This window comes from Leucoraja erinacea, chromosome 26, assembly GCF_028641065.1.
Source record: "Leucoraja erinacea ecotype New England chromosome 26, Leri_hhj_1, whole genome shotgun sequence".
Lineage (NCBI taxonomy): Eukaryota > Metazoa > Chordata > Chondrichthyes > Rajiformes > Rajidae > Leucoraja > Leucoraja erinaceus.
Window position 1 is genome coordinate 22,746,442 of NC_073402.1, and position 20,963 is coordinate 22,767,404.

The 20,963-nt window shown below is 43.1% G+C and overlaps 2 protein-coding genes across 2 annotated transcripts in view; one reads left to right on the plus strand and one right to left on the minus strand.

Moving 5' to 3' along the window:
• The first annotated feature begins 315 nt into the window (after nt 1–315).
• On the plus strand, nt 316–11,199 carry cldn23l (claudin 23-like). Its single transcript, XM_055656414.1, has 2 exons — nt 316–500; nt 10,469–11,199. The coding sequence occupies exons 1-2, from the start codon at nt 407–409 to the stop codon at nt 11,089–11,091; spliced, it is 717 nt and encodes a 238-aa protein (XP_055512389.1). The 5' UTR covers nt 316–406; the 3' UTR covers nt 11,092–11,199.
• A 3,704-nt stretch (nt 11,200–14,903) lies between these two features.
• Nucleotides 14,904–20,963, minus strand: part of LOC129709812 (cation channel sperm-associated protein 4-like) — a 62,072-nt gene continuing 56,012 nt past the window's right edge. Inside the window, exons 10-11 of the mRNA XM_055656418.1 lie at nt 19,398–19,560; nt 14,904–15,774 (exon numbers count right to left, since the gene is read on the minus strand). Of these exons, the coding sequence (XP_055512393.1) occupies nt 15,679–15,774; nt 19,398–19,560 (259 nt within the window). The 3' untranslated portion in view covers nt 14,904–15,678. The remainder of the gene's footprint in view (nt 15,775–19,397; nt 19,561–20,963) is intronic.

Consider the following 20,963-nt stretch of genomic DNA (forward strand, 5'->3'; position numbering starts at 1 on the left):
CATCCCATACGGCCAATGTCAGTCACTTCATCAGCGAGGATAATCCACCCAGCAGAATCCATGCCCATTCACCTCTCCAGCAAGGTGAACATACAGGCAACTCTCCCCGACAGTTCATGTTCAACAAAAGAATCAGTACTCAGAAGTTCAATCACAAGCACATTTTTGTTTTTAAACTAGTTACAGACTGTATTGAAAATCCAATCTGCTTACATTTCTCCGTAGCCTTCACTCCAGTGTGTTTATTTGTGTTGGAGGAGCCAGCTCCCATTGCTGGTTGGCTGTGGTCGGTGGAGTTGATAACTCCCCCTCACCCCCACCCCCCACCACCACAAGGGGAGGTGTGAAGCTGTTTCGGGGAGAGGAAGACCATTCGTGGGACATCACTGCCACAGATCGCTGTTGTATGAAGACGAGCTGCTTTCTGAGGGATAGTTGTTTGTCAGCGTGGTTACAGCAAGGCTCTGACTGCAGGAAGCTTCTGTGCAAGCTCGCACTGTGTAAGTGTACGTTTTTCTCTCTCTTTGTCTGGCACTGAACAGCATGTTATGAGAGTGCCAGACCTCCTGCATCAGTTACTCTATCACTTGTTGTACTGATGCACCTGCCAATTCGATTTTTGCATGAAAAAAACCTAATATGTTTGTACGGGAATGTTGACACGCTTGGCTCGACGTATGAGATTGATGAAATTGGTACTTTAGGTGCAGAATGCAGAATCTGCATTTGGAGGATGGCATCAGAATTCGGGAAGGAATAGGTCGGAGCTTTGATGTGTGTGTGTGTGTGTGTGTGTGTGTGTGTGTGTGTGTGTGTGTGTGTGTGTGTGTGTGTGTGTGTGTGTGTGTGTGTGTGTGTGTGTGTGTGTGTGTGTGTGTGTGTGTGTGTGTGTGTGTGTGTGTGTGTGTGTGTGTGTGTGTGTGTGTGTGTGTGTGTGTGTGTGTGTGTGTGTGTGTGTGTGTGTGTGTGTGTGTGTGTGTGTGGGGTTATGTCGTGGGTGATAAAACCCATAACAGAATCATAAAAGAGTTTGTGCCATGAAAGCTAGGGCCAGGGCAGGGTGAGGCACAGGATTAGATGCTGACCTAAGCTCCTTCTGTCACCTCCCTTTCAAAACAATGTGCCTCAGCTCACATCATCTCCCAAAATGGTCCACTACTGCATCAGCCATCTCTCCGGTCAGCAGGTGCTGGAAATTCACAATAAAAACAGAAAACTCAGCAGGTCAGCCTGCAACTGTGGCAAGATAAACTGTTAATGCTACAGGTTGAAGGTTCCGACAAAGTGTCTTAGATCTGAAACGTTGATTCTGTTTTTTACCCCCACAGATGCAGCCTGACCTGCTGAGTGTTTCCAGTGATTTCTGCTTTTATTTGACTCATTTCAGGGGCTTTCTTCATGAAAATTTTGTCTTGGGAATTCAGGACTCCTATTACAGCCTCGTTGGCAAATCAAATGCTCACTTCATGTAAATTCTTAGACCAAATAGATGGACCCATCATGGGCGACACGGCAGCACAGTGTTAGAGTTGCTGCCTCACAGCGCCAGAGACCCGGATCGATCCTGACCATGGGTGCTGTCTGTACAGTTTTCTCTGGGTGCTCTGGTTTTCTCCCACACTCCCAAGACATACAGGTTTGTAGGTGAACTTGGGTTTGGTAAAAATTGTAAATAGTACCGAGTGTGCAGGATAGTGCTAGTGTGCGGAATGATTGCTGGTTGGTGTGGAGTCGGTGGGCTAAAGGAGCCTGTTTCCACACTATATCTCTTTTTTTTTTTTTTTTTTAAGCTTCATTTTTTAAATTAGAACCAAACCCTGGCCAAAACTAATCACATTTACCATTTCAAATTAACTTGCTAAACATAAATTTAAATTAAAAAATATATATATTTTGTCTTATTAGAAGTAAGTACAGTACAATCATATGGCACCAAAGTGCCTAATATATATTTTCATAATACATTTTATGTACAGCTTCTTATTTTTTTTGTTATAACAAAGAAAGATAAGAATAAGAAAAAGAAATTAGATAGTAAAGGATAGAAAGGCGTGAGAAATATAGTGTGTGAAGAAAAAGAGAAAAGACAAATGAGTGAAGGAAGTCGAGGAAAAGAAAATAGAAAAAAGAGAATAAGACATAAAGAAAAGAAGTAAAGAGATCATTGTTTATAGTCTTGACCAAACCCTCGTCCAGTCCTGAAACAGTTAGCTTTTACAATTGTGTTGCACCATATGATTCCAAAAAGACGACAAATGGAGACCAACCAACTCGTTATGAACTGGTCTAATTTATCCATCAGGAGGAATCGCATTTCCTAAAGATGTGCGGTGTCCACACTATATCTCTAAACTAAATCACTCAGGATGTGACTTCTCCCAGAGGTGAAAGGTTATATTTTAGCAATATCATATTCCTATTCAAATTTGTTCGAACACATTGAATATTACAAAATTATTGCAGGAAATAAGAGTGAAACCTGAACGTAATTCAAATCACTACACTTTATTCTGGTACAATAGAAATCTTACATGAGCGAGGTGTAACTAAAGAAGAATTTATTAGAACCGAATGTGAGATTGGAGCTAGTGCATCCTTTGAGAACTCACTGCTGGTTGTCATGGGGATCTGTGCCTCCAGGTGATTCAATATATGAAATGTGATGATCATTGTAGCCACTGATTAATGACAAATAATACAGTGTAATCATGATTTTCTGCATTCTGGAATAAGAAGCCAGTATTGATCTCCTGGTAGAGGTTTACTAAATCATGATGGGCATGGATAAGGTGACCGGCCAGTCTTGTTCTCAGTGTTGAGGAACGCTGAACTAGAGGGCAGTGGTTTAAGTTCAAAGGGGAAAGATTTAAAAGAGATCTGAGGAGAAGTTTGTTCACACAGAGGGTGGTGTCTATATGGAAGAAACTGCTAGAGGAAGCTATAGAGGTACAATGGCAACGTTTGAAAGACATTTGAACAGGTACACGGATAGGGCCAAACAGAGGTGAGTGGGACTAGGTCAGCTACAAAACCTAGTTGGCAAGGCCGATTGAGCTGAAGAACCTGTTTCCATGCTGTTTGACTCCTTGACTTCAATAATCATTTTGAAAAAAGACACAAAGTGCTGGAGTAACTCAGCAGGTCAGGCAGCATCTCTAGCGGTCATGGGTCGATGATGGTTCGGGTCGGGCACCAGAGATACTGCCAGGCCCGCTGAGTTACTCCAGCACATGTGCCTTTTCCCAATGGCTGCCTGAATTTGTCATTGTTTCATGAGCCTAACAGCAACAAATCTGAGCCCTGAACCTTCTGAAGTACAGCACAACCTGCACAAAGCTTTCCCTGGCCCTGAGCTTCATCGTGATCTGTGGCTATAGACATCCAAGGTGAACCAAACAACCACGATATAGCCCAAGTCTCCGAATTCCTCATAAGCCATGTTCGTTCTCATATATCTTTGGTACTTTATGTAGAATCTGCTGTATTTTTTTTCAAAGCTTTTTTTCAATGACAAAATCAGATTGAAATCCTGGACTAAGCCAGTGAATGGGGTGTGTTTGGGAGTTGCTTTTTTATTTAATGTTTCAGACTGACAGGATTCCCTCAGCTAAAACCATCTGTAGACATGACTGGAATATTTCTCTGATCTTTCTGCACTTTCCTGTCACTTACTGCAGATAGATTTCTAACGTTCTCAAAGTTAGGATGGGTGCTCGATGAAATAGATAGAAACATAGAAAATAGGTGCAGGAGTAGGCCATTCGGCCCTTCGAGCCTGCACCGCCATTCAATATGATCATGGCTGATCATCCAACTCAGTATCCTGTACCTGCCTTCTCTCCATACCCCCTGATCCCTTTAGCCACAAGGGCCACATCTAACTCCCTCTTTAATATAGCCAATGAACTGGTCTCAACTACATCAATTAAATCAGTGCATCTTGAATAGAGATACCGGAACTTGATCGCCCCGATGCCAAGGGCCCGACTGCCAGCAGCGGGAGCCAAGATCGCCCTGACAACGGAAGGCTCGAGGACCCCGACCGTGGGAGGACAAAGAAGGGAAGAGATTGACGTTTTTTCCCGCCTTTCATCACAGTGAGGAATGTGGGGGAGTCACTGTGGTGGATGTTTATGTTTAAATGCATTTTGTTGCTTTTTATTGGTATGACTGTATGGCAAATCAAATTCCTCGTATGTTGCAAAACATACTTGGCTAATAAGGTATGATTATGATTACGATTACGATTTTTAACATTCACCTGGGAAAATAAATTCAATTCCTTACAAGGGCTAGGACATCTGCATTGATAGACAATAGACAATAGGTGCAGGAGCAGACCATTTGGCCCTTCGAACCAGCACCGCCATTCAATGTGATCTGTCCCCCTTTTGTGAAGTCAGTTTGATGTTGTGCTGGAATTGCATGGTGAAGTTTGAGAAGAGGACACTGCTCTAGTGGTGCTGACACAGGGGACCTCTGCCTCCCAAGGTGTAGATTCGAGACCCCGAATACCTAGTGTTGTATCAGTAATTCCAAGTTGAGAAATACAGCACGCGGCAAATTAAACACTAAACTGTAAACGTAAACAATTAAAAATTAAAAAAGTTACCACAGGTATTAGACAGACGGAATTGTATTGAAAGGAAACACCTCTGAATTGCAGTTTAGAAGGATGAGGGGGTTTCTCATTTAAACTTACTGAATAGTGAAAGGCCTGGGTAGAGTGGATGTGGAGAGGATGTTTCCACACATGAGAAAGTCTAGGACCAGAGGCCACAGCCTCAGAACAAAAGGACGTATCTTTTGACAGGCGGAGGAATTTCTTAAGTCAGAGGGTGGTGAATCTGTGGAATTCATTGCCACTGAAGGCTATGGAGGCCGTCAATGCATACTTTTAAGGCAGAGATTTTAAGACAGATTCTTGATTAGTACGGGTGTCAGGGATTATGAGGAGAAGGCAGGAAAATGGGGTTGAGATGGAAAGATAGATCAGCCATGATTGAATGGCGAAGTAGACATGAATGGCCGAATTGCCTAATTCCACTCCCATAACTTATGAATATATGAACTGTAGGTTTCTGACCTACATTCCTGGTTCACTGCACTTTAGCACATGTCTGAAAATGAAGCAGAAAGGAAAGTCACAGTTAATAAAAGTTGACATCAGGGTAATCAATGAATCATTGCACCACGGAAGACCATTCAGCCCATTGAGCCTATTCTAGTTCATTGCAACAGCAACCTCGAATTCAGAGCATTGAATGCAATCCAATGGTGTTTTTATTCTCCACTGATTCCACCTGCTATTCTTCATTTAACCTTGTCTGTGTATATATATCCCTTACAACAATTGTCTCTTCTGTTCTCCATATACTGTAGCTTCCGCTTCAAATGCTATTTGCTCCTTCACTACTTGCCTCAATTGCTTCTTATTGTACTGAGTTCTAAGTTATAATTACTATCTGGGAAAATAAGATCCAGAAATCTGAAAATAATGAAGGATACGAGTTGGCCAGGCAGGATAGTTGGGATAGTAAAGTTATTAAACTATTAATTCAGAGAGCTGGATTTACCACGGAAGTCAGGGATTTTAAATTCAATTAATGAAATGATTTGCTACGTTTAATTGCCAGTATCAATAACGGCAACCATGAAACTAGTGGATTATCATTAAAACCCCTCTTTGGTTCACAATGTACCGCAGAGGGGATAATCTGCCACCCTCACTAGATCTGGCGGGCATGTGTCTGTAGGATTGGCAGTGAATCTCTAAATGGCCACGTAAGTCGTATATTTGTATCAAATATGTTTACTGCACCCGCTGAAGGGAAATTGAGGACGGACAATAAATCCCGACCTTTATATAGGGATGCCTGCAATACACCTATATAAAAAACGTGAGGTTGAAGTCAGGGCTGACACGGAATAACACATCTTTCCTAGACACAAAACCGACAGGTAGCGGATTAGGCAATATCTCTGGAGAAAAATGATTGGTGACGTTTCAGGTCGGGCCCTTCTCCAGAAGAAGAAGGATCTGTCTGAAGAAGGGTCTCGACCTGAAACCTCGCCCATCTTTTTTCTCCAGACCCAAAATGCTGGAGTAATTCAGCAGGACGGGCAGCATCTGTGGAGAGAAGGAATGGGTGACATTTCAGGTCGAGATCCATCTTCAGACTGATGTCAGGGGAGCGGGAGATACATAGATAAGGAAGTGTAAGGTGTGAAATTAGGACAAAGGGAGTATAGATCAAGTCTGAAGAAGGGTCTCCAGAGTTACTCCTGCACTTTGTGTCTATCTTCAGGATAAACCAGCATCTGCAGTTCCTTTCTACACATCTTTCCTAGAGATGGGTTTAAAGCAACACCAAGAAGAATGATATCCATGGGGTAGGATTTTGAAATTCTAATAAAGATCCTGGGATTAACGATTCAATAATTCAGTTCAGATTTGCTTCTTAGTCTTTTATGGTTACCCCTTGGTGATTGGTGACCTCCGAATAACTTTGCAGGCAGGACTGCTACCCACTGCTAAATAGGTCAAAACCAGCAGAGGCTGCTGATCAAACGCAGGTTGACTCCGTGTCTGCTAACTCTGTTCTAAAATCTTGGCAAAAAAAAATCCCAAAGCTTTGACTGGTGCGGTGTGCACAGTGGGTCCCAGTTCCCACTTCCCGCTTTTTAATTAGCGTTTCACAGTTCAGACCAAGCGGACAAGTCTATTGTCATTTGATGCTCGACTGCAGCAAACTGCACGGGGTAAAAGGAACACGCTGAATGGACATTAAAATCAGCAGCACATTATTACCAGAGTATGTGTATTTTTCCTCAGTCAATGATTTCTGCTGTCTTTGCTGCAACAGAGAAGAAAACGTGTGCTGTGCGATGTTTCACAAGCAGAATATTACAACAAGATAAATTCTTTTCAGGGGAAATACATGCTGGACATTGCAATCCAGGTTGATCAAGACAAGGGATCAGGAGCTCAGATATACTGAACACAACGACCATATAAGAACTCTGAAGCAGGGTCTCGACCCGAAATGTCATCTGTCCATGTACTCCAAGGATGCTGCCTGACCTGTTGAGTTACTCCAGCATTTAGTGTCTTTCCTTGGTAAACCAGTTCCTTGTTTCCACATTTTGACCATTTAAAATTATCTGGAAGATGCATCTTTCACACATGAGGTATAGATAGGGTAGACAATCAGAACCTTTGTCCCAGGGTTTAACTTCTCTAAATAAGGGGTACAGAGAAAGACAAGCGGACCAAGAGCATGAAAAAAACTGAGAGGTGACATGGACTAATTTCAATGGACAATGTTGGTAGTGGAACTCATTTTTGGACCCTCAAGATAGACAGTAGGAACTTTTATAGAGTCAAAGAGTAATGCAGCATGGATGCAGGTTATTTCAGCCCAACTCATCCACGCCAATCAGGTTTTACAACATGACTAGTCTTAACTATCTCTTTTAAAAATTCTAGCAAATTGGTAAGATATAATTTTCCATTTTTTGATCCTTGTCATTTCCACCTTCTTATCCAAGCCTTTATCCTGCACCCTGAAACTTCAAAGTGGGCACCTTGGGGAGCTAGTGTTCAGACGACACTTGGAAACAAAATAAGGAGAGCTGCTGTTGGAAATCAAGGTCAGGCAGCATCTGAGGATGGAAATGGATAGTCAACATTTTGAGTAGCAACCCTTCATCTTGACCAGAAACTTCGACGGTCCATTTCCCTCTGCAGTTGCTGACTGACCTGCTGAGTTCCTCTTGCAACTCTCCTTATTACGCTCCTGATTCCAGCATCTGCAGTCTCTTGTGCCTCCACTTGGATGCTTGTGTACAATTCATAGAGTCTTGGAGAGACAGGAGATGCCATACCTGTCCCTTTACCTCCCCCTTCGACTCCATCCAAGGACCAAACAGTCTTTCCAGGTGAGGCAGAGGTTCACTTGCACCTCCTCCAACCTCATCAACTGTATCCGGTGTTCCAGGTGTCAACTTCTCTACATTGGCAAGACCAAGCGCAGGCTCGGCGATCGTTTTGCTAAACACCTCCATTCAGTCCGTCTTAACCTACCTGAACTCCTGGTGGCTCAGCTCTTTAACTCCCCCTCTCATTCCCAATCTGACCCTTCTGTCTTGGGCCTCCTCCATTGTCAGAGTGAGGCCCAGCGCAAATTAGAGGTGTAGTTTACACCCCAGCGGTATGAACCTTGACTTGTCTAACTTCAGATAGCCCTTGCTTTCTCACTCCATCCCCTCCTCCTTCCCAGTTCTCCCACTGGTCTCACTGTCTCTGCCTACATTCTATCTTTGTCCTGCCCTCTCCCCTGACATCAGTCTGAAGAAGGGTCTCGACATGAAACTTCGCCCATTATGTCGCTCCAGAGATGCCTCACCAGCTGCATTACTCCAGCATTTTGTGTCTACCTTCAAATTAAAGCAGCACCTGCAGTTCTTTCTTATATTTGGCCATTTCCCTCCATACCTTTCCTATCCATGTACTTGACCAAGCATCTTTAAATGCTACTGCACCTGCCCTAATGACCTCCTCTGACAGCTCATTTCACACACCTATGTGAAAAATTGCCCCTGAGATGAGTTTATTGTCAGCCCCTCAGGCTTCTATTAAATAATTCTCTCTCACTTTAAACCTATGTCTAGAAACATAGAAAATAGGTGCAGGAGTAGGCCATTCGGCCCTTCGAACCTGCACCGCCATTCAATATGATCATAGCTGATCATCCAACTCAGTATCCTGTACCTGCCTTCTCTCCTTACCACCTGATCCCTTTAGCCACAAGGGCCACATCTAACTCCCTCTTAAATATAGCCAATGAACTGGCCTCAACTACCTTCTGTGGCAGAGAATTCCAGAGATTCACCAGTGCTTCATTCCCCTACCCCAGGTAAATGATTATGTGCTTTCACCATCACAAGACCCCTCATGATTTTATACACCTCTATAATTCTCCTTTTTTACATTAACATCTATTTTAAAACTGAAAATTCCTCCAAATAGAATCAGTGGCATCAGGGATATACAGTATATTATCAGGAATGAAGTTCCTATAGATTGATGTTCTCCTCACTGTGAAGAGCACACGGATGTGGACTATCCTGGACAAAGGGCATCCACTAAACTGGCATGAACTTCCAGAGTAAAAGGGCTGTCCCACTTGGGCGACCTAATTGGCGAGTTTAGAAGAGTTTGAAAAAATGACATGTTGAAGACCTCCTTCGGCTATGAAGAAGACCAGCTTTCTTTTTCAGTGGAGATTGGTGACTCCATTCAAGTGGGTTTGAATCCAGGGGAAGAATAAGAGGTCAAATGTGCCTGCAGCTGACTCCCAGTGTATTCTCTTCCTCTGACGTGCAAGGGTTAGACAAGGAAGTGCAGAATGTGATTGCAGGGATTGGAAGAAATGTCATTAGATGGAAGATGTTGTTTGATGGATAGTACTGAGGTTCATTTAAATTCACTGGGGTTTGTTGAACCAAGGGAGTTCTCCTTATTAACATAGATGGTGAACTTGAGAGTTTAGAGATACAGTGTGGAAACAGACCCTTTGGGCCACCAAATGCACGCTGACCAGCAATCGTTCCATCACTAGCACTATCCTACACTCTAGGGACAATGTACGATTTACAGAAGCCAATTAAGCTACAAACCTGCACGTCTTTGGAGTATGGGAGGAAACAGGAGCACCCAGAGAAAACCCACGTAGTCACGAACTCCATACAAACAGAACCCGTTGTCAGGATCGAACCTTCGTCGCTGCTGCTGCAAGGCAGCAACTCTTCCGCTGCGCCACTGCTGCCCTTCTCCACTCAATGCTCACATTCCTCAACACATAGGAGACCATTCCTCCCAGAAGCCCACGTCAACTCTTAGGAAAATCCCATTAATCCCATTCCCGTACTTATTTTCTGCAACCCATTCTCTTATGTGCACATTAGCATCTCCCTAATTCCTAATTCCATTACCATTACCCACACTGATGGCACCTACAGTGGTCAATTATTCTGACACGCAGCATTGTATTAGGATGTGGGAAGAAACTGAAGTGCAGGAGAAAGCCCAGAGGGGCTATAGGGAGATCATGCACATTCCACACAGTGTAGTGGAATTTTGTCCAGCAAGTAAAGTTGTTAATTGATAAGAAATTGGGAGCTCTCAAATCTAAGGTGTTCCCATTGTTCAACATTTGGGGGGAAATGGGCGCAGATATGCTTCCTTCCTCCCAGCCAATAGTTGGTATGTACCACCAGCGGGAACATTGGTCTGTTTCCTCACTGTGCTTGCCAACTGACCATTTGAAATTCACTGCACGCACACTTCTCCTTTGAGACTCAAATGTCTCAGTCAGACTGACTCTCGTTTTTTCTAGTGTGAAGCCTTTTGTTACTAAATGTTCTGCATTGGTGCTGACTTCTTTCTTGCCTCTTCACCCTACAGGTGTCCATCAGATCGTGAGCATCAGCAACATGCGGACACCACCACCGATGATCATTGGGATTGTCAGTGCTCCTGTCGGCCTGGTCTTGGTGTTTGTGGCAGTTTTGACACCACAGTGGCGACAGGGGCCCATTAACTTGGGGAAGAACATCGCGGTGAAGTCTGACGGACTGTGGGAATCATGCCTGGAACTGCAGGACACCAAACAGTGCTGGCCGGTGACTACCTTGTACCAGAGGGATGAGATTGTGCAGTGGTCCAGGGCTCTCATGCTGAGCTCTCTCCTGGTGTGTGGAATGGGGATCATTGTGGCCAGTGTAGGGATACGCTGCTGGATGGACTTCCCGCTGCGGAATGTAGCCGGGGCCAGTGGGATCGTCATTATCCTGGCTGGATCTCTGTGCATCACGCCACTCACTCTCTACACGACCTTGCTGCACAAAATCAGTCCCGACACCGACACCCAGTACGAGGGTGGAAGCTCCCTGTATTTTGGCTGGGCAGGAAGCTGCTTTGAGATGGTTGGTGGATTGGCCCTTGCCCTGAGTTTCACCTGTCCAAAATGCAAGAAATGTGGAGAATCAGGACAGAATGCCAGACGAACATATGATGTTGATTACTAAGATCATTTAACTGTGGACTACCCATGCTCATTTGTGTCTAACAGGCTGTTTCACACCAATAATGTGCTAAATATCAAATGCAGTTTGACTCTGTGTGTTGTCCTCATTTAGTTGTCCTCATTTAGTATAATTCACTGTGGCCATTAGGGCTGTAACCCCCCCCCCCCCCCCCTCCCCCCCCCCCCCCCCCCCCCCCCACTCCCCCCCCCCCCCCCCCCCCCCCCCCCCCCCCCCCCCCCCCCCACTCCGACTGTCTCCCACGACTGTCTTGTGATCTTCATGAATTGAAGATTCTATTCCAGAACAATGTTTGAACCAAATGTTCAGAATAAAATGTCATTGGAACATAACAGAAACAAAATTGTTCAGTCTTTTATTTTATAAAAATCTTGGCTTGAGAACTTGTGACCAAGAGTCATCCAAGCGTGTAATGAGTTGAATGTGTGGCAGGGAGAGACGATGGCAGAAGCATAGGTGGCTGGGCAAAACAGGGGAAGAGCAAATCATGCAACCTCCAGAAATACATTTCGACAGAATTGGCAGTACACACTAGTCCTGGCTTACTCGGTCAAGCATGTGCAAGCAAACATTAGAAAGGCTACTGTAAAGCAGAATATGCACATTACATGCTGGAGATCTGTAATAAGAAAAAGTAATGCTAAAAACACTCAACACTCCAGGCAGGATCTGTGGAGTGGTCGATGGTCCTTCGTTAGAACTGAAAAAGTGACTAAATGATTGCCTTTTAAGTTACAGAGAGTGTAAGGACTAGAGAGCAAAGGGAATGTGTGTGATGGATTGGAGCCAAGGTTGTTCAGGTGAAGTATTTGTTTTTGGTTGGTCATTCCGCTTGTATGAGGGGAAATGAAAGCTGGTAAACTGTGGCTGATTGCAGAGCAAATAGAGATAACTTGGATCAGAAAGCTTGGACGGAAAGAGAAACAGAGTTCAGGTCAGACACCCTTGATCAGGACTGGGAGAGAAAACAGGGTGTTTTGAAATTGCAGAGAAGGTGGGGGGAGGAATGGTTTGGACAAAGGGGAAACCAGTGATGGAGCAAGGCTGAGGTTACTGTGGTGACAAATTGTTGATAAACTGTTTACTATTGCAACATTTAGACAGGAACATGGACAGGATAGGGATAGAGGGATAGGGGCCAGATGCAGGCAGGTGGGACTAGTGTAGACGGGACATGTTCATTGGTGTGGACAAGTTGGGCCACTGGGCCGCTTTCCTTGCTGTATGACTAAACTGTGTGATTAATAATATTAATGAGGGGAATGAAAGAAAGAACCCAAATAATGAAACTGAAAAGCTGTAAAATACAGATCTGCAGGAAGTGTTCAGCGGGCCAGGTTGTGATAATGGAGAGAGAAAACCCGTCAATATTACAGATGGATGGTCTACGACGGAACTGGTCTGTTCTGCGCAAAGGAGGCGAGTTATCGAAATAGTTGAATTTGATATTGAGTCTGGAAGGGTGCAAGATGCCGGGTGAAATATAAGTTGTTGTTCCTCAAGCTTATTTGGGTCTCTTTATAATAGTGCAGTGATAGATTGGACAGAGTTGGAGTGAGATGGAAACTTGAGGTGACTATTGCAAATGGAGAAATGTGAGTAAGGGCAGTGGAGAAAAGGAAGACTTGCTGATACCAGGAAATACAGAACACAGCAGTGGCTGCAAATCTGCAAAGTAAAAGATGATGGCTGAAAATATTCTGCGAATCAGACGATGATAACAGGTGGACGACCTTTTAGACAAGTGTGGAAGGTCAAGTTCAATTGATGGAAAGTGAAGGGAGTTGTGAATGGAAAGGGTTGTTCAGAATGCTGAGAGGGGAGGAGAGGATAGGAGAAGAATTGGAAGCAGGAATGGGCCACTTGGACTCTGATCTATTTTCTACCATTCTTCATCAGGGCAGATTAGATTTATTCTCAACTTCACATTCCTTCCTATCGCTTGTCATTGTTAATCTCCTTGCATCAGTACTGGCCAACTCTGACACAAACATGAAAGGTCAGTCATTTAAACTTGTTAAAACCGGAGGTCAGTAGGGTACCAAGTGAGTGTTGGGGAATCTCAATCCTTGCTCTGGCAAGGAGATGGGCTGAGAGTAAAGGTATGGTTTTTTGTGTGTCAGAAGGCCATCGAGGGAGACCCTGGATCCTCTACATCATGGTTGCTGCTCACAGACCACACTGCTTTGTGAATAGACTGCAGCAGTGCAATTGGCAGAACATTGGGAACCCGTGCATGCAGCTACAAAAGGTAAGTGTGCAGTGCACATTTGGTGAAAGGCAACGATCAGGTGCAGGCAGGGCCTTCACGATTCAGCCCTCTGTCTCCATATTTACATCTCCTCCAGGCAGAGTTGGGAATGCCAGTCCTTCAGGAAGATATATGTTGCATTCTCCCTGGGGCTCCACCCCTCCTCGGCAACTAGAACATCTTTGAGTTCTCCCTTCTCAAACTATTGATGAATGGTCATCAACCTGGAACATTAACTCCGTTTCTTTCTCTCTCCATCAGTGCACCCTGACTTAATAAGTGTTTCAAGCATTTTCTATATTTATTTTAGATTTCCAGTATCAGCAGTCATTTGTGTAGAAAGGAACTTCAGATGCTGGTTTATTCCGTAGACACAAAATGTTGGAGTAACTCAGCGGGTCTGCCAGCATCTCTGGAGAAAAAGGTCGGGACCCTTCTTTCAGGTTCTCATTGAAACAGTAGAAGGGTCTCACCTAAAAACGACACCCATTCCTTCTCTCCAGAGATGCTGCTTGTCCCGCAGTTATTCCAGCATTTTGTGTCTATCTCATTGAAATAGAGTGGGTTTGCTAGTATTGGTCCATTAACCAACTGCTTCTCATATTGTGGTACTTACCAACCATGTCCATTCTCTTTTTCCCTCCCTACCATCCAAAGTTCTGGCCTGATGCATTGTTTCAACCTGAAATGTCAACAATTTCTTCCCCCACTCCACCCCCTTCGATGCTGATCGACCCAAAGAGTTGCTCAAGCAGATTGTTCGTTGTTTCAGGTTCTACCATCCGAGGTCTCGTGTCCATAGAATTGTGACTCTGTTTTCCCACAAAGCAAGTTCCTTATTTCAATCGTCCAAACTAAGAAAGTTGACTCCATTGTCAAAACAACTCGTTCTGCTGCATGAAGATCCACACAGCATTTAGAAATTAAGTTTAGTCTAGTTTTGTTTAGAGATACAGTGGAGAAACAGGCCCTTCTGCCCACCGAGTCCACGCCGACCAACGATCCCAGCACCGCCACACATTAGGGACAATTTACATTTATACCAAGCCAATTAGCCTGCAAACCTGTACGCCTGGAGTGTGGGAGGAAACCGGAGCATCCTGGAGAAACCCCCTACAGGTCACGGGGAGAACGTACAAACTCGTACAGACAGCACCCCTAGTCAGGATCAAAAACAGGGTGTTTAAGAAGGAACTGCAGATGCTGGAAAATTGAAGGTACATAAAAAAGCTGGAGAATCTCAGCGGGTGCAGCAGCATCTATGGAGCGAAGGAAATAGGCAACGTTTCGGGTCTGAAGAAGGGTTTCGGCCCGAAACGTTGCCCATTTCCTTCGCTCCATAGATGCTGCTGCACCCACTGAGTTTCTCCAGCTTTTTTGTGTATCATCAAAAACAGGGTCTCTGGCGCTGTAAGGCAGCAACTCTACCGCTGCGCCACCGTGCCGCCCTCATAACTTTTTCTTTTGATGCACATGTTGACTGAATTCCAATTTTGGCAACAGAGGACAACTAAAACAAGGGAAACTGAAAATATTTAAGAACATTTTTATTCTGGTTATCCATGTCATCCTTGTAATAAAATCAGCACGTTACACATTATTTACCCAAAAGTATTAATTTCCTATATAGTCCTGCTTTAATTTTCATATCCAACTGATTTGCCGCAGTGTACAATCACACATTCACAGTTCAGTAATTGTTATGAGCTTTAAGTTGTCTTTCACCTGGTGCTGTATGGATTATTTACAGCTCACCACCGACCACAAGAGATTCTGAGCAATTGACAGCAGGAGCACGATTAGTTGCTGAGATGCTTTTGGCATGATTACTGTATGGTGGTGATGGTGGAAGGTTATCCAACACATCATTCATTGAGTTCCCTGAATGCCATGTCAGTGGCACCTGACATTTTCCTGAACGCTCCCTTTCTACTGATCACAGTGCTTCCTGGAACGGGTCCATTTCAATCTGATGTCAGAAGCCATCTTTCTTAGTAGCAATGGCATGGCGATGGGATGATGAGTAATAATCAGATGTCAGAAACACAAATTGGCTCTACCGCCGCTCTTGCTGTGCCTTTCCAATCCATTCCGCAGTCCACAGCCACATACAGGTAACTCAAGTTAGGGCCTCCTTAGGTTCCACCCTAATGAGGAATTACACTGGGATCCCCAATGAGCGATCACATTCACTGTTGTCCTGGAAGCAGCCTCTTCAAGATGACATTGAGCAGTTCCTTGGCACTGAAGGAACAAATCTTCCTGAGGCTTCACTGTGTCTGCGTGGCAGATGATGCTTTGAGATTGATCCTAAGTAATTAGTTATCAGGCAAACGTCTCAACAACCTCGTGGAAGATATATCCTGCATTCTTTGGTACATGTTGTCCCTAGGGATCTGGCTTACTTTGAATGACTGATTCCAAGGAAAGAAATAAAGATTACATTAATCAGGGATACATTTACAATTGAGATCATACTAATCCAATCCCACTGTTCCCACATATACAGTGCATTCAGAAAATATTCACACCTTTTCCACATTTTATTACGTTATAGTCTAATTCTAAAATGGATTAAAAAAAATTTAAATCATCAATCTGCACACAATACTACATAATATAAAAGTTAAAACAGGTGTTTAGAAATGTTTGCAAAGTAATTAAAAATAAATAACTGAAATATCACATTTACATAAGTATTCAAGACCTTTTACTCGGTACTTTGTTGAGACACTTTCGGCAGCGATTACAGCCTCAAGTCTTCTTGGGTATGACACTACAATCTCCCATCTCCACAAAGGAACTCTGGAGCTCTGTCAGAGTGACCATCGGGTTCTTGGTCACCTCCCTAATCAAGGCACTTCTCCCCCGATTGCTCAGTTTGGCCAGGCGACCAGCTCTATGAAGTGTCCTTGAAGGTGGTTTCAAAGCTCTTCCATTTAAGAATGACGGAGGTAACTGTGCTCTTCGGGACCAGCAATGCTGCAGAAATTGTTTTGTACATGTACAATCAATTTAATTTACCACTGGTGGACTCTAATTAAGTTGTAGAAACATCTCAAGAATAATCAAAGGATCATCTAAGCTCAATTTTGAGTGTCATAGCAAAGGGTCTGAATACTTGTAAATGTGATATTTCGGTTATTTATTTTTAATTACTTTGCAAAAATTTCTAAACACCTGTTTTCGCTTCTTCATTCTGGGGCATTTCGTGTAGATTGACGATTTAAAAAAATGAATTTAATCCATTTTAAAACAAGGTTGTAATGTAACAAAATGTGGAAAAGGTGAAGGGGTCTGAATGCACTGTATTAGGCGTAGTCTTGGCACAATGGTACATTCTGGTTACTTGGTTAGATTATCTTTAGTTCAAGCTACTGCAGAGTCCTAAACTTAAATTGAGTTAATCTCAATTTACATATTCAGGATAGGAGGAGACATCAAGGCTATGAAAGATTTTGATATTAGGCTCAAATTGCAGGGTTCGCAAGGTACCGATGAAGTCCATCAAAGTAAAGGAAGGTAGAGTTTACTGTCCAAAGAGTTGGATAACTGTTTTTCAGTAAAAATCACTGAAGAACGGTCGACCCGAAATATCACCCATTCCTTCTATCCAGAGATGCTGCATGCATTGTGTGTCTATCTTCACTAAACCAGAACCTTGCTTCATCCATTTACTGCTGAAAACCTCAGCTGTTAGCTGCAGATTCAGCTACTCTATTACTCTCCTTTTGCAAATTTGAGTTCATCCAAAACCTTGCTGCCCACAACTCATTTTGCATCATGTTTTGTACATCTGCCACTAATGTTCACCTATCTATACTTGTACCCGATCTGGATTCCCATCATTCTATTGAAATTCTTTCTCCATGGCATAGCACCTCCATCTTTCAACCTGACAACCCTCACAGCTCTATGCCATAGAGTTATACAGCAAGGAAACATACCGCTTGGCCACACTAGTCCATGCTGACCAAGATGTCCCATCTACGTTAACCCCACCTGACAGTGTTTGGCCCCTATTCTTCTAAAGCTTTCCTATCTATGTACCTGTCCAAATGTCTTAAATTTGGACAGTATCTGCCTCCTCTGGCAGCTCGTTCCATATACCCAACACCCTCTGTGTGGACTCTCTCTCTCTCTCTCTCCCTCTTTAAAATCTGTTTCAGCGACAGATTCTGTCTGACCATGATTCTGTGAAACAGAATGATAGATCTTCATTGTGTTAATGGAGCTTTCTAATCCAACAAAAGCATTACGTTGGAGATGCTAGAACAATAAATGAATTGAAGTATAATTTATTTCTCTTTCCATTGACCTGCTGAATAGCCAACATTTTCTCTTTAAATGCACCTAAATCATTTTTCCGAAGCTATCAACCCGATAAAAGAGGACATAGATAAAATTGCAATTGGCCAAACAAAATCCCTTTTTATAAGGACACTTAGGTTCAAAACTAAAAGCAAAGTGAGTGAACATCAGGATCTGTGCCTATTTTAAAGATAAATCATATTTACACCATGTAATTTATCAATGCAAGCGAATTGGTGGTCAAACAGGTTTAAATTTCACAAGTATTTCTCTTCGTATAACAAGAATGTTTCACTCAAACTCACTTCCAAGTTTGGTCTGTTTAAGAAAGAACTGCAGATGCTGGAAAAATCGAAGTGTAGACAAAAATGCTGGAGAAACTCAGCGGGTGAGGCAGCGTCTATGGAGCGAAGGAATAGGTGATGTTTCGGGTCGAGAACCTCCTTCAGACTCAACTACCCTTGAAGAAGGGTCTCAACCTAAAATGTCACCTTTTCCTTCGCTCCATAGATGCTGCCTCACCTGCAGAGTTTCTCCAGTAATATTATCTACCTTCAAGTTTGGTCTGGGTTGTTAGGAGGGTTAGAAACATAGAAACATAGAAATTAGGTGCAGGAGTAGGCCATTCGGCCCTTCGAGCCTGCACCGCCATTCAATATGATCATGGCTGATCATCCAACTCAGTATCCCGTACCTGCCTTCTCACGAACATCGCCAGTTAATTAGTGCAAGGCAAGATCCCACAAACTGGTGGGAGAAATGGTCAGTGAAATAGTTTTTTATGTCATTGATATGAGGGAGAAATAATGGCCAGGATATTAGGAAACTCATGGCATTTTCATGGTCCTATCAGCTATTTAATGATGTCAAGCCAACATTTAATCTGGACCTTCTGCTAGATTCCCACAGTCTATCTGGTAGAAACACAGAGTGTTTACTCTTTTCTGCAATTCTGCGGCTTTGATTTAGCCATATAATGGGCCAATATTCCACAAAAAGTCTAATTGATGTATCTTAGTATCTTCTGAAATAAAAAATTAAATTTACTTTTCAATTTAAATCAACGCTAGCAAAACTGGCGATTATTTCCTATTCCTCGCACCCTCAGGAGGTGGTAACCTGACTTCTGAGCTGGGCTATCTGCATGGAAAATGAGCCACCTGAGTGCTGCAAGTTAGAGATTTGCAGGATTTGGTCCCACTATAGTGAAACAATGGTGATACATAACCAGATCAGAAGTGATAATCTTGGCGGTGAAGTTGAAGGGAGGGAGGGAGGTGCCGCCATACAAGTATTTTTGAATCGCAGCAGTGAATTGTTTTAGATGCTACGCATTATAAATTTAGAACTCCAGTGAGCTTTAGGCTAATCAAGCAGACTGCTCTGTTTTACAAAGTATTGAGGCTTGTTGCAACTACACCTTCTAGGCAGCAGGGGAAGTATTTTGTTATATTCCTGACAAGCTTGAAGGTGACATCTAGGTTTTGCAATGTCTTGGGTGAGTTATTAAACATAGTCACCAACATTTAAGGGTCTGCTCCAGCTTAGTTTCATTATTTAATTTGTTGTCTGATTGTCGTAGTGTTGTCTGGAGTTATTGAAACTGATTAAATATGCTAACTAGTGCAGGGACTGCTCTCTGCAAGGTGAACCCAGTGGACAATTGAAAGCTCTTGGCCAAACCATAAACTTCCAATGGGGGTTGTAAAATGGCTAAGAATTTTACCTTTTCGTTTGACAAAATGGTGCTGAGCATTTCCCTCTTTCTGAATGCTCCGATGTCAGGGAGGAGTTGTCCCTGGCTCACCTCCAATATCTTCTTCTCATTGTGTATGATATGCTTCTGCTGCTCACGATTAAAATATAACTCTCGCATATCTTTGACGATGCTGAGTAGACAAAATGATCCATTAAATGCAGCAAATGTAACATAGCCTTTGAGTGATTTAGTACATCAATCACCATCACGAAGGCGAGAGTGCAGGTGGGAGAATGCAATAGTTGTTCTCATTACAGACAGGAGAACAAAATAGTTCACATGAATATTGTAATCATCATTAAACTATCATTTCCCTTTAATGTCAAAACAACTTCATTTAAATCACTCCTTCATTTAAATTCCATGGAAAACAAACCTACTTTGTTTAGGAAAGAACTGCAGATGCTGGTTTAAATCGAAGGTAGACACAAAATGCTGGGGTAACAGCAGGACAGGCAGCATCTCTGGAGAGACGGAATGGGTAACGTTTCGGGTCGGGTCTGAAGAAAGGTCTCGACCCGAAACATCACCCATTCCTTCTCTCCAGCGATGCTGCCTGTCCCGCTGAATTACTCCAACATTTTGTGTCTACATACTTTATGTTTAATTGTCCTATGATTTAACTCTTACAAATCTAGGCAAATGTCCCGGGCACTCCCTGTAAGACCATCCTGTACGAATTCTAACACCAGTCCTTCATATAAAGGCCAGTTTTCCAGAATTTTGATTTCTCATGATTTAAAAAAAATATTTGCCTTTCTCTTCTCTCTGCCATGGTGGGTGAGTTCATATTCTTCCACATTATATTCACTGTGCTAACTTTGCACTTGTTTAGGCCCCTTGAAGCTTTGTCTGCATCCTCATAACACCACCACCCATGTTTCAATCAGTAATGAAGTCATAAATTACTCATTCACATCATGTATAAAGACTGTGAATGACTGGAGTGCCAGCCCTGATTCTTACAGCAACTCAAAGTTCGAAAATGAATGAAGTGAGAAGAGTGCAGGCAAACCGGCACTATTGCTCGCTAAATTCATCCTCAACTGCTTCCTCCTGGTGGCTGAAGAGCACTTTCTAGGGTCATAGGTTTCCATCCAAGATAACGTACAAAAGATATATCTCCACTGCTTGATGAAAGCCGGGCCAATGTAACAAGAACCACAAGCATTTGTCATCCTCAATGTCTCCAAACAGCCGAGAATCATCAAATGAAGCTGCCTCAGAAGGGTATCGTCATTCTACTTCTATTGCATGATGACACGCATACTATGATTGTAACCAGAAAGTCCATAATTTCAACCAAAGTCAATGAATTATTGTAAACAGATGACTTTTACTCATTTGGAAGCCAAGTTGTAAGTTATTCTTGACCTTCACTGCACCATAAGAGCTTTATACTAAACATCCAGATACAGTCTTCCACCACCTGACCCTGCCACACAACAATCAAGATCCATGGCATGAGTGTGGAAAATGTGGATCATTATCCATACAGCCAGATACCACCCCTCAGCAAAGGCCAATGTTGCT